Source organism: Penicillium citrinum (genome assembly GCF_028827155.1).
Source record: "Penicillium citrinum strain IBT 23319 chromosome Unknown utg000009l:1.0-4274883.0:1.0-4276374.0, whole genome shotgun sequence".
Classification (NCBI taxonomy): Eukaryota; Fungi; Ascomycota; class Eurotiomycetes; order Eurotiales; family Aspergillaceae; genus Penicillium; species Penicillium citrinum.
Window position 1 is genome coordinate 3202917 of NW_026622694.1, and position 13343 is coordinate 3216259.

Here is a 13343-nt window from a genome sequence, read left to right on the forward strand (position 1 = left end):
CCTCTTCTTCCTAATATCTTGTCTCTCCCTCCTCAATCCCAATTCCAAATTCAATTTCAATCCCAACTTTTCCACGGTTCCACCGTCCATTTCCTTTCAGCTGCCACTGTCCGCTCTCAACCCACCAGTTATCTCTATTCTACAAATCGCATTGCTGCTAGCCCACCTTTTCTTTTCCCCCTCGCTCCCCACTCCCCGCCCTTCCGTCGCTTCCAAACTCCAGTCCCCGTCGATCTAGATCTGGACCGAGGTGTGAGGGTGAGTGAGTGTCCCACCATGAGGTGCTGATAGCTACCCCTTTGAATCGGCCGACCGTTGGATTTACCCGCTTCTTGAATCATACATTTCACCCTGTACTCTTTTCTTTCCTTTCTCACTTCGGACCCCCACACCTTCTAATTCTCTTCCCCCCCCTCTCCCTCCCTTCTCCCTCGTCTTCTTGGCGGATCATGTCGACTGTGCCAAGAGTACCTGGTGGACCGATCAATCGCGCCGTAAACGGCTTCATCCTACACCATTTGTATCGCATGTGATCTTCTTTATTCCCCTCTAACAGTCACTGCGGGCCCTGGGGTCATCGCTCAATTGTGACATTATGAGCCAGAGTGCATCTACTCTGCAAGGCGATTCATCGCCAGATTCTCCTTTATTTGAGCCACCTGACGGTCGCATCGCGCACACTTTGACTGCCTGCACCAGGTGTCGACAGGTACGTTGATAATGCAACCTTCCAAGACCTCCCCGCGGCATCGAACTCAAAATTTCTTCGATCCACATATTCGAGATCAATATCAAGATCCGGAATCAGATCAGGAAAGCTTTTATTATTGGTGACTAACATTTTTTTTTGTCTGTTCTGCGTAGCGGAAATCCCGATGTGATCCCGGAATCCCACGATGTGCCCCTTGCGAACGAAGCAACGCCAAGTGTGTCTATTATGACTCGACGAGAGACGCTACTATTCCACGAACATATATCGTATCTTTGAGAGAGAAAGCCCGTGCCCTGGAGAAAGAACTTGCCCGAGCCGAAAAGGATATCCAGCATGCCGCGGACGCCGAGTTGATGGTGCGGGGTGCTGGTCGCATCCGCTTTAAAGACAATGATGAGCCTCGGTACTTGGGAGCTTCGAGCGGGATCGCTATCACTCGACTAGTCATGGAACTGGCCAAACAAAATACCGACTCTAAAAGTATCAAGGATGTGGTGCCCGAATTAACCGCCCATGAAATCAAAGCTGCCTTTGCGCAAGAAGACTCGAAGCCCACCTCAAAAGTCTATCCAATGATCAGCTCAATACCGCAAGATACTTTGCCCCCGCAAAACCTAGCATACAAATTGATTGATCTCTTTGTAGCGAAAGGTAGTACAAGTGTCACAACGTCATGCTGTCATCATTTGGGATTGTAGCTGACTTCTCTTAGCACAAGCACTCCTTCCAACCTTGCACGAACCGAGCTTCCGGCAAGAGGTTGAGGAAGTCTTCAATGGCTCGACCGATCCATGTCACAATTTTCAACTCCGAATGGTCATTGCAATCAGCATGCAAAAACTCAGTCCTGACTATGCTGGTCTCGCAGATAGCTACTACTTGGCCGCCCTTCCGTTTCTCGAGCGCACTCTGAAGCAAATGGACTTGAGAGCCCTTCAATGCCTAGTATTGATTGCCCAATACTCAATGCTCACACCAACGCGCACAGCCGCGTACTGGGTTGTTGGTACAGCCGTGAAATTATGCCAAGAATTAGGCTTGACTGAAGAAGCCACCATCACCAAATCCTCCTCTGGCCAGGCCTTGAACCCTCTCGAGATTGATATGCGGCGAAGGCTGTTCTGGATTGTTATATCCATGGAATTTGGACTCTCGCATAGTCTTGGCCGTTCCAGTTGCTATAGTGTCACTCACGACAATATCGACGTCAAATTTTTCGAACTAGTAGACGATCGATACATAACAAGCGAAGGAATTATGCCTGGGGCGAAACCAATCATTCCAAAATGCCTTGCAGTGCATTTCTTCAAAATGCGGTTGCTTCAGCTGGAAGGGCGCCGAGCACTCTATCTGAATCGAAAGGAGACACCCGCCGACGACCAAGATCCCTGGTTTACTCAAATGAATGCCAAAATTGATCGATGGATGGCAACTTGCCCTAAAAATGATGACGGCAGCGGCTTGAACGTCAAATGGTATAGTCTATCACCTTTTCTGAATATTCCCTTGGCCCTTTTTTTAACTTACTTTTTTTTTCCTTCTTCGCTGACCGATATTTCTTTCCAGGTTTCAAGGGAGGCGGAATACCATTGTCATTCTTATGTACCGGCCATCGCCCCAAATACCAGAGCCGTCTATCAATGCTGCGAAGATCTGTTATGATGCTGCCACCTTCAATATTGCTATGCATCGAGAACAGATGCTTACTGGCTCCGTTGATCTGACTTGGATCTTCACCCAATCACTTTTCATGGTCCTGAACACTGTCCTCTGGACGCTTTCATATCCGGAAATTCGAAAGGAGCACCCGGTAGAGGAGGTGCAAAGTCATCTGGACATGGCTCTGGAGGTGATTATTTTTGCTGCTGAACGATGGCCGGGTGTCCAATCGGCTTTGCTTCTATACAAGCGCCTAGTCGCTGCCTGCTTGAAAGCCTACAGCACCGAAGAGTCGTTTGTTGTACATTCCCCTTCAAGCCACCCGACTCCCACGTCTTCTCAGGGTGTGATGACACCTCCGGCCATGTCCAGCCCGTCTAGCTCAACAACCACATCATTTTATTCTCACCAGAATTACTATAATAACAACTCTTCTATCGGAGATACCTCATCAACTGGCACGTTATCAAGAGGTCAATCTGCCGATCCGACGATACCGTTACAACAGCCAACACCTCCGACCTTTACCACAGACCCATTCAAATCTGCGCCACTTGCTGCTGTGGCACCGCCATTTGGGATGCAGCCTATTTCGAACGGCTCAGGAGAGCCCAATCACCTCACAACCCAAGCCTCCTGTGCACCAACGACACTCTACCCAGATGTATCCATCGACCCCACAACACCTTATAATACGATTCCTTCGATAGTACCTGGGCTACAGGGCTGGGACCCCCACTTCTCCCTTGCCTCTACAACCGCCGGTCACTTGGCATATGCAGATGCCAGCGTCGATCCCATGCAATGGACGACATCTATTGGAGACCAATATTCTCAGTATTTCAATGAAGCATTCCCGATCCCACCATGGCGGGAACGCACATTAAGCCAACAAGAGCAGATTGAGCTAATGGCGTCGTTGGAGCATGACATCCCGGATGTGTCCGCCCAGTTGGTTCGCGAGTCAAACGCATTTTATCAATCATGAGATAGCCACGTCTACTTGATGGCACTATAATAATTTTCCCACATATTTTCCTGTTTCATTTTTTGAAGAGCCATGGCATATCATAGGAGCATTGGCGATGGGATTCTAGTATGTTGGCTTTTTTTTTGGCCTTCGCTTTTTTGGATGAGCAGGTCTCTTTCATAGTATCTTCTACGCTTTCTACTCATGTACTAGCCTATGACCAGATCGGTCTGTAGTAAACCAATCTAGAAATTCACTGAGTGCTCTTTCTTCTGACCCATTGATGTTTGAAAGCGTCATGGAGAATGGGAACTTGCAACAATTCTTTGCACGAGTCAGTAGTTCCCAATTTTCAAGTAGTGTGGTAAAATAATGTACCAGCCTCACTGTGACACTCAGACACGCAAAGGAATTTTTTTGAAACCATTGGAGAAGCATTCTCCTCGTAAATATGTATACATTAAAGCATGACATTGTAGACAAAGGTCCGTCGGGAAGCAAAGCCGCATTGAGGCCGAGCGGAGCCTAGAGACACCATGCACGTGACCGGGCCGTTTTGCCTCCCCATCTCAGCGCTGTCTTCGACCAGCATCTCAACCATTATCCCCCCTCCTCCACCCACCATCACCATCAACCACCTTCTCAGTTCCTCGTGTGTGGAATTAAGTCAGTCACTTGGAATGTATATGATCTGATTCGGCCGTGGAACGACCTGCTCGCCTGTCGTTTGAGCGACGAAACAGTCGACCGGCTGCCCCCTCCCTCAGCATCAGCGCCAGCGCTCTTGTTAAAGCTTGCGATTCGGGCTCAACACCGGTGGATCGGATATCAACTCAGCTTGAAAGACGCTTGCGGATTCGTTTTTCACAAGTTTCTTCATGTCTGAGCGCGAGCGCGATCCCTCAACAACCTTCCGAGTCGGACCTCCTTCGCCCTCTTCACCTGCTGCCGGACTTCTCAAAGATAACCGCCAGCTTCCTATCTCTTCGGATCACATCCCCCAGACCCCGACATCGCCTCCGTTGATGTCGGTCAGCGATTCGAACCATGTCTCCAACTTCACATCCTCCCAAACATCACCGAATCAGGCGACTACCCAACTACCCAGCACCTCATCTCCACCTTCATCTACGCCCATGTCAACACAGGTCTCCCAGCAGCCGACCCTGAGTACGACAAACTCGTTTCCTACTCCTGCAAGTAGCGTGAGTGGACAGCATGCGAATGCGACATCTATCGACGACGCAGGTCATCAATCTTTCAATTCCACTTCGAATGTGAAGATTTCAGAGCAACAAAATTCAGGACACAGACAAACGGATCACGAACGACAACAATCAACAACAGGGGCTGGCGCAGGTGTGCGAGATTTTGCTAAGGAACAAACTGACGGAGACGCCATGGATGTGGATAAGGAACCTGTGACACGGAGCGATGTCCAAAACCTCGGCTTAGATTCGCTTCAGAACCACTTTACTTCGGCTTTCCACCTCTGCAAAAGCTGTAAGAATTCCCCGAACTTGGTCATGACTGCCACAGGCGCAGTTGCATGATTGCCCTGCCCTTTGCCAATTCTGGAACTCAAACTTATTAACACTCACTTTCTGTTCATCTAACAGTACCTACTGTAACTGGACCGGATCCATCTTTTGATCTCATCTCACTCTACGGGCTCGGCTCAGTCGCGCAATCGGTAGCACGCATGGACCCCGTTACGGGCGAGAAGATCAATCGGTTACGGAAATCGTACGAAGGAAAGTTGAAAGGGTTGGGACTTGCCGGGCGAAATAAACCGGTGAAGCAGGAACCTGGAGCACCTGGCAGTCTCCGACATCTCACCATGTGGCCAGAGGAAGAATGGCAAAATCAGAAGGTCCACGGAAAGCAGATTAAGGTTTCTGACATTGACACTGCTTTGCAGAGTATCCATTCCCGGGCCATGCAATTGGAGCCCGGAATGGTGCCGAATAACGACTTTTGGGAGGATGTGTTGGGCCATGAGAAACCTGCCAAAACCCAGGGCTCCGGTGATAATGGCAAAAAGGCAGCAGCACCCACTCCAGTTAATCGCTCTGCCCTTCCAAACACCACGTCCACAGCGGCAATGCAGGACTCCAACCGAAATCGGCCCAGTCGTGGTCGGAAGAGACACTATGATGACAACAGCTTCGTTGGCTACGGCGAAGGCTACGCCGATGATGACGAAGACGACAACACCGGATATCATTCCAATGGCGAGGGAACCGGAAAGAAGAAACGAAAGAAGGTAAAACAACATTCAATCTCATTTAGCATATGCTGCTCTCAAGGTCGACATACTCATTTATTGGATAATAGGATCATGTTTCCAAGGTCTCCACTCCTCTTTCTGAGAGAGGTGGAAGTTACGGCGTTGGCATGTTCGGAATCGGTGCGAGATAAGACGCCCTTCGACTTCGAAAACAAAAAGCAGGTTTTATTATTTTTTTTCCCATGTCATGTCTTCCTTCTCATTGACGAGGGCATGGGCGAGGCCGACCTGATGCCCCGACGAGCTCAAGACCCTCTATTCTCTGTTTGATTGACCTATTTTCCCTTTTATTCTCAGTACATGTTGCATTACGGTGCTGGATATACCCGGCTTCATCAATAGGACGGCGTTTGCGTTTTGCTTTCTTGTTTAATCTGTTAGGTAGGCGGGAACCCAAAGTATTCGAGACGAATACGATTTATCTCAATGTTTTGTTTACAATTCTGTCCTGCCTATGCTGTTCACTGCGCGTTGATTGAGGTTTCCACTGCTGTACTGGTTGGCTTCCTTTCTTCCTCATTGTTTCCTATTTCTTTGTGATGGTCTTGGAGTGGACTGAGCTCTTCGTTCTCTGTTGTTACCTGCGTGGCTCTCCCGACGAGCTTTTTGAGTATTTATTGTCGTGTCGGCCCTGGGCCTTTCTACGCTGGCTTAAACCAGCAAATTGATTGAATAGATGAAATCAAATGTCTTTCCTGTAGTGATATCGTCATCTATTGCTAGATGCTAGAAATGTCGAGCTTCACAGATTGGCATTTCCAGTCTCACCAGTCTTTACTTCCTAGTATTCGCTTGCCGATGCCTTGCAAAACATCGACCACTCGTTTAACCAGCAGGTCACTACGTCTTCGGCACTTGTGAAGTCCTCAAAGCAAAGATCAGACGTTCTAGGTATTCACGGCAAGACTCGCGAGTGGACTACGGTCAAGTTCCGATGTGGCTTGCAACAGCCAAGTCATTTAGATGTATCAGCAGTTAGGGCTAGCGAGCCGACCACTGAAATTTAGACGGAGTATATTGGGCCGCTAGATCAACAGTTCAAGGATTGCCTCGCTTTGAATGACCAAGACCTTAATGCATGCAGAATTTCAAATCCAAGTTGGTCTTTTGTCCATCGTCCGGTCAAAAACTCCGGTCAATGGTTGGGGTTAGCGGGTGATGGATTGGACGCCGGATTGCCCGCTGACACGGTCATGCCGAGACATCCCTGGTGTGCGTGGCTGCGTGCACTCAACCAATGGTGTACTTGATATCTTTTTGACTATCTCCTAGTGAATGGCTACATTCCGAAGTCATCCATGACAATGGATTGTCACGAATCTCTTCATCAAAAACGACAAAGTGCATTCCAATTTATTAGTAGAACTCAAAGATCATGATAGGCGAGAACATGAAGTAACTATTCTTACTAAACCCGTCGGAGACCGCGGTCAACGTTAGATATCATTCCATGTATGTTTTTAGAATCCCTAATTCCAGTATTTGGAAACTGTGCCAGGGTTGAAGCTAGAAGCTAGAAATGCTGTTTTCAAAACGCATGCACAATTAATTCACTTAAGAGCAGACTGGCCAAGAGCATCTACCCATGGCCAGTCTGCTCTTATTTTTGCAGGAGATCGTGAGCTCCATGGGACTATCAGGAAAGAAAGGGAGAATTGCGTCAGTAGAAGAGTAGATGATGGTTCGAATCCTTAACTTCGGTTCATCAGATTGAAAGCTTAAATTGATTTTATAATAACAATTTCAATGCATTTGTGCAAGAGAGGTATCGAACATATAAGAAAAATCTCATCAACGCCATAGCTTGTATCATGAAACCAGAGTACACCGACAGGAGCAGAAATACAAACAGACCGGGAAGAAGACACATAAGATATAAATCAAAATCATCAGAGGTGGAATATGATCAAACGGGAGAATCAACGGTTTGGAGCGGTACATATCCCTCATCCTCACGTATGACGGTCCGCTTACCGGTGACCGTTGACCAAAGCGCGGAGGCAGTGTCACCTACGCGGCGTAGTAGAGTGGGACTGCCAGTTGAACGGATTCTTGCAGACACCCACCAGCTTGACTTGCGACCATGACGTGCGCCCATCATAGGAATAGCACCAGAGCCCAGCTCCTTCTCGAGAACTTCGGTATTCATCCATGATGGACGACGCCAGAGCTTAAGGAGTAAACTGCTGACAACGACCGAGAAACTTGAGAGAGCCATGGCAGCACCTGCTGCCATTGGAGGAAGCATGATTCCTGTGAAAGGAAGGAAAATTCCCATGGCGAATGGTAGGCCAATGACATTGTACAAACATGCCCACACCAGGTTCAATTTGATACGGGAAAACACCGTACGGGAAAGGGAAAGACTGGCTGGAACGAGGAGAAGATCATCTGGGCGCATCAGGACGATATCCGCCGCTTCTACAGCCACATCGGTTCCTGATGCCAGAGCAATTCCCACGGATGCGGTTGCTAGGGCCGGGGAATCATTGATTCCATCACCGACCATAGCAACGCGCTCTCCATTCAATTGGAGAGAGGATATGATGGCACGCTTATCGGTTGGCGAGGCAGACGCATGGACCGAGGCAGATGAGATACCAACAGCAGAAGCAATTGTAAGTGCTGTAGATAGTGTATCACCGGTAACCATCGATGTTGAAATGCCCATGCGATGAAGAGCTGCTACAGAGGCAACAGCCGTGGGTTTCAAGCTGTCCAATAGGGAAATGGTTCCGGCATATCGGTTGTCAATTGCGACGTGGATTTGGGTGACACCGGACACAGTGCCAGGCTTAGGTCTCACAGCGGACCTTGAAGATTCTTGGACATCGGCGGAGTCTGGGTCCACTGATGCGGGGACAGCAATGTCTTTTGACCGAAGGAACTCGGCATTCCCAATGAGGACTTGGTAACGAATTCGCTCGACACTTGACGTAGGTTCAACAGTGGCAGATATACCCTGGCCTACACAGGCATCGAAATCGCCGACACTTCCGGGCAGACCATCCTCCATTGCATTCCCAGATGCGGTCTTCGCTTCGGATATGATGGCGCGGCCAATGGGGTGCTCACTACCCATCTCTGCGAGACCAACAATGAGCCACCACAGCTGACGTCGCCAATCATTTGCAGTCCAATGAGGCTCGATCTGTGCTTGAGAGACGCTCATCTTGCCAGTAGTCAATGTGCCCGTTTTATCAAAAACAACGTGTGTGATCCTGGTGGCAGCCTCTAGAATGGCACCTCCCTTCACGAGGATACCATGCTCTGCACCCACTCCAGTGCCAACCATGACGGCGGTAGGAGTGCTCAGGCCTAAGGCACACGGGCAAGCAAAAACAATGACTGAAATGCAGAGTTTCAGGCAGACCATGACTCGACCACCGCCGTCTTTTGACTGGAAAATTTGGGGCGGGTTGGACAGAATATGGCTCAAGAACATCCAGCCAAAAAAGGTTATCAGCCCCAGGCCGATAATAGTGGGCACAAAATAACCAGCAACAATATCAGCCATGCGTTGAATGGGCGCTCGACTTGTTTGGGCATCCTGAACCAATTTGACAATTTGGCTAAGCTGCGTATCTTTACCAGCTCGAATGACTTTGAAATCAATAGAGCTGGTGCCATTGACAGTTCCGGCAATGACATTGCTGCCTTTTTTCTTGTGGATGGGCAAGGCCTCGCCAGTGATCATGCTCTCGTCGACGTAGCTTTCACCTCGAATCACCACACCGTCGGCAGAAACCTTGTCACCAGGTCGAAGAATGACAATATCACCAACTTGGATCAATTCGGTTGGAATGACCTTCTGATTTACCGTGGCCTCATCAGTCAGAGTCGGATTGATACTCTCCTGTGTGCCTACAGGCGTCCAGCTATCGGCCATTTTTTGGGCGGCGATAGAGTCTTCATAGATGCTGGTCATTGACGGCGTCAAGGACATTAGACGGGATAGAGCGGCAGAGGTTTGGCCCTTGGCACGATTTTCTAGCCACCGTCCCAGAGTAATGAACGTAATCAGCATGGTGCTCGTATCGAAGACGGTACTGGGCCGCGCATGGTCGGCGTCACATAGAGCCATAGTCATAGTGAAGCAGCTGTAAAAGAAGGCAGCCGAAGTACCCAGAATGACCAGGACATCCATAGTCGGGGACTTGTGCTTGAGGGATCTGTAACTAGTGACGTAGAAGCGTCGACCAATACCGAATTGTACAGGGATCGTTAGACAAAGACATATCAGATCTCCCAAGTAGAGGCCTGGGAGGAGTCTGAAACGGCCGAAATCTAGGCTAGGTAGGTACATTGGTAAGATCATATTAATGAGGAACACGGGGATGGCAAAGGATAACGAGGTTGTGAAAGCTCGTCGCCATTCTTGAATCTCTTTCGTTTTCGACAACGACTCAAGCTGAGCATTGGTGTCATCTGTATCAGTGATCAGGGCATTATACCCTGCTGCTTCGATAATTTCAATGACAGGTCGAATCCCAATGACCGATGTGTCGAAAGCCACGAGTAGCCGGTTATTGGTCGCGTTGATTGAGGCGGATTTTATTCCTGGCTGACGGTGGAGCTGCTCTTCCAATGCCACGGCGGAAGCGGCATCTCGCAGGCCGTGTAAACTTAAATTGAGCTGCTGCGTCTTTTTGGAGAGTGGCTCTTGCGCTTCAGATGAAACAATGGACGCATCGAATCCAGAATCCTCGACAATCATGGCAATATCTTTGGCTGAGATGATAGACGAATCATGGATGATGACCGCACGCTCGGCCAGAAGACTTATGTTGAACTGAAGAACACCCTCGACGTTATCAAAGGCATTCTGGACACTGGATGTACAGGCGCCACATGTCATGCCTCCAATAGCGACGGTAGTTATTGTATTACCGGACTTATTTTCAGTGGTGTCGGCGAGAGTGGACGAAGCTTCAGAAATAGCGGAAACCTTTGTTTCTATCACACGCGCGCCGAAGCCTCGGTCCTCGATGAGCTCTGCGATTTGGTCCGGGGAGATTTCCTCTGCATTATGTTCTACCACTGCGCGCTCCGACAATAATGACACATTGACAGATTTTACACCGGTGGCATCTTTTAAACCGCTTTCCACCGCAGATGTACATGCGCCGCAAGTCATGCCTTCGACAGCGAGAGTCGTCGTAGAAGATTGGGCCGACGAGGGGACGGAGGATACAGCGTCTGCTGTTTGAATGCGTTCTTCTGTCGATAAAACTACAGCATCAAAGCCACAGTCTTCGATCATCTCCGCGACTTTCGCGGGGGCTAAGATTGAGGGATCGTGTTGGATAGCTGCGCGACCCATTATAAGACTGACGGAGACATCGCCAGCGCCATCGATACTCTTGAATGCGCCCTCTACAGCCGATGTGCATGCTCCGCAAGTCATTCCATCAATCTTGACAGTAGTTGTCGCCATGGCGGGGATTCGCTCGGCGGTTAACGCATCAGGCGCGCCACTTCTATCGGCGGACATGAGGAAGGGTAGGACGTCAGAAGACGGCGAAAACTATTGCATGAGGGCGATAGTTCTTTATGGATATTGTCACAGAAGACAGGTGGCCCTTCTGAGTACGAGGGATCTCTAGAAGGATGGGAGGATAGCGTGATAAAGATTAAAGTGACGGATGCCCTCGGATCGACTTAGTCCGATCAGATCATTCCCGCATGAAGAGATGACAAGACAATAGCGGCTGCAGCCAACAAAAGTAAAAGCAACCGATGAAGGCCGGAACCCTTGAAAGGGAAAGGGGAGAAGGGGACTAAAAAGAGACAATTCAACAAGAGAAGTGAAGGGAGACTAGAACAAGAAAAGAGGGAGATTACGCCTGGAGTGGATCGGGATCGTCTCCGCCGCGTTGTGGAATGCGTCGCCTTTTGTGACTCCGCCCTGCAGACCAATTCAAAGGAAGAAATATGCAAGCGCCACGGACCAATTCCCAATCCTGGGAAGACCAAGATGCCCAGAATCTTCAGATATATCACTGTAGAAATTGGAGGGATATACTGGAAGGACCCGTGAAACAATAAACGGTGTGTCAGATGCTGTCAAGGGCTGTCAAATACCCCTTCAGCGTTTCAGATTCCCAGTGAAGAGTCTCTTTGAGTCCAACTAGGTGGATCTGGCTTCGGAGGATCGGAATTCACACACAATGTGAGTCTGACCTGCACATAAGACGAACCGGGGGAACCAGCATGAACCATGGAGAAATCATGCCAGTGACACCATCGGGGACAAGATGGAGGTGATTGCCAAAAGCAAATATGATATGTAGATAATTCACACTTTGGTGTAAGATTGGGCTGATCTTGGCATTTCGGATGAACAAATCGATAAGATGGAAAGGTGAGCCAATCACACGCCAGGAATCAGAAAGCGGTGAGTTATAGCTCTATTCCCCCAACTCCGCAACTCCAAACTATCATCCAACAACCTACTTGGAACGACATCACTTAGTAGGTACATAAACATAATTGAGCTCACTGTATCACACTGGTGCTCCGCAAACTTACACATCAGTGCTGCAATTGCCGATTGCACTGACACTTCACCTTTCTTTTTGACGGGGATTCGATTATTGTCCACATATCATGGACCAAACACACGCCCGAGCTCTGGAGGCTCTACAACCATTTATCCACCTCGCCAACTCGAACAGCGCGACTTCTCCACGATATGTGGCCAATATCATCACAAATGCCACATCACACTCGCACACTTATGTCTTCGCCGAACTACTCGAAACTGAAACCGTTCAAGCACTGGCCTCTCCAGACACCCCCGCCGAATATCAAGGTTATTTGAAGTTACTACAGATCTTCGCTTGGGGCACATGGCAGGAATATCAAGGTGAATTTTCCAGTATTTCCTAAGCTTTTAGATGCTAGAAGCAATAAGGAGCTAACATGAACGCCTTGCAGCTACACCCAATCTCCCTAAACTTAGCAGTGAACAAACTCTCAAACTACGCCTTCTCTCTCTCCTCTCTCTCGCTGCAACCGCCGAGCCCCTCACATATCCATCTCTTATGAATGCACTTTCTTTCTCATCAACCGCTGAGTTAGAGTCTCTCGTCACTACTGCAATCTACGAAAACCTCATCTCCGCCCGTCTATCCCCCGCAACCACCCCACCAAATGTCAACGTCACGGCAGTTGCGCCCCTCCGTGATGTACAGCCACAGTCTCTCCCAAATATGATTTCCCTATTGACAGAGTGGGAGGCCCGGTGCGGAGAGGTGGTCTCTGATCTCGAGGCCGAGATTGAGCGGGTCAAGTCGAATGCGTCGGCCCGTCACGCCAAGGAGCAGGCACATCAAAAATGCTTAGAGGAAGCGATCGAACAACGAAAGTTAGCAGGTAGTTCTAATTACAATGCCTCTGCCGGAGGGTCATCGTGGGGAAAACCAGGCTCATTTGGACGTCAGGCTCCTGGACGATGGGGCTCAAGTGGTGGGGTGGGAGGTAATAAGAGAGAAGCCGACCATATTGATCGGGATGATGGGTTTTGGGAATCTGGCGAAGGCGACGACTCTGGGTCCCGAATGGATCTTGATGAGGGACCGGCGTCTCGTGGTGGAAGTAGGCATTCGAAGCGCATACTTGGGGGGAGGAAAGCCTGAGGTTTATCTGCAGGCCCCAAGAAAATACAGATGCAATTCACACCTCTATTGAGGTTTGCTGATGAATTTTAT

General features: G+C 49.2%; 4 protein-coding genes across 4 annotated transcripts; 3 read left to right on the forward strand and 1 right to left on the reverse strand.

The window, feature by feature from the left end:
- Positions 1 to 595: 595 nt before the first annotated feature.
- On the forward strand, positions 596 to 3359 carry N7469_010673 (uncharacterized protein; the record flags this gene model as incomplete). Its single annotated transcript, XM_056649578.1, has 4 exons — positions 596 to 709; positions 865 to 1363; positions 1425 to 2187; positions 2279 to 3359. The coding sequence occupies 4 exons, from the start codon at positions 596 to 598 to the stop codon at positions 3357 to 3359; spliced, it is 2457 nt and encodes an 818-aa protein (XP_056496709.1).
- Positions 3360 to 4219: 860 nt separating this feature from the next.
- Positions 4220 to 5773, forward strand: N7469_010674 (uncharacterized protein; the record flags this gene model as incomplete). The annotated part of the gene is made up of 3 exons (XM_056649579.1): positions 4220 to 4844; positions 4961 to 5607; positions 5679 to 5773. The coding sequence occupies 3 exons, from the start codon at positions 4220 to 4222 to the stop codon at positions 5760 to 5762; spliced, it is 1356 nt and encodes a 451-aa protein (XP_056496710.1). The 3' UTR covers positions 5763 to 5773.
- Positions 5774 to 7537: 1764 nt separating this feature from the next.
- ctpA (Cu(2+)-transporting P-type ATPase CCC2) lies at positions 7538 to 11125 on the reverse strand (the record flags this gene model as incomplete). Its single annotated transcript, XM_056649580.1, has 1 exon — positions 7538 to 11125. The coding sequence occupies one exon, from the start codon at positions 11123 to 11125 to the stop codon at positions 7538 to 7540; it is 3588 nt and encodes a 1195-aa protein (XP_056496711.1).
- A 1115-nt stretch (positions 11126 to 12240) lies between these two features.
- On the forward strand, positions 12241 to 13271 carry N7469_010676 (COP9 signalosome complex subunit 7; the record flags this gene model as incomplete). The annotated part of the gene is made up of 2 exons (XM_056649581.1): positions 12241 to 12499; positions 12571 to 13271. 2 exons carry the CDS (start codon positions 12241 to 12243, stop codon positions 13269 to 13271), a joined length of 960 nt encoding a protein of 319 aa, XP_056496712.1.
- Positions 13272 to 13343: the final 72 nt, after the last annotated feature.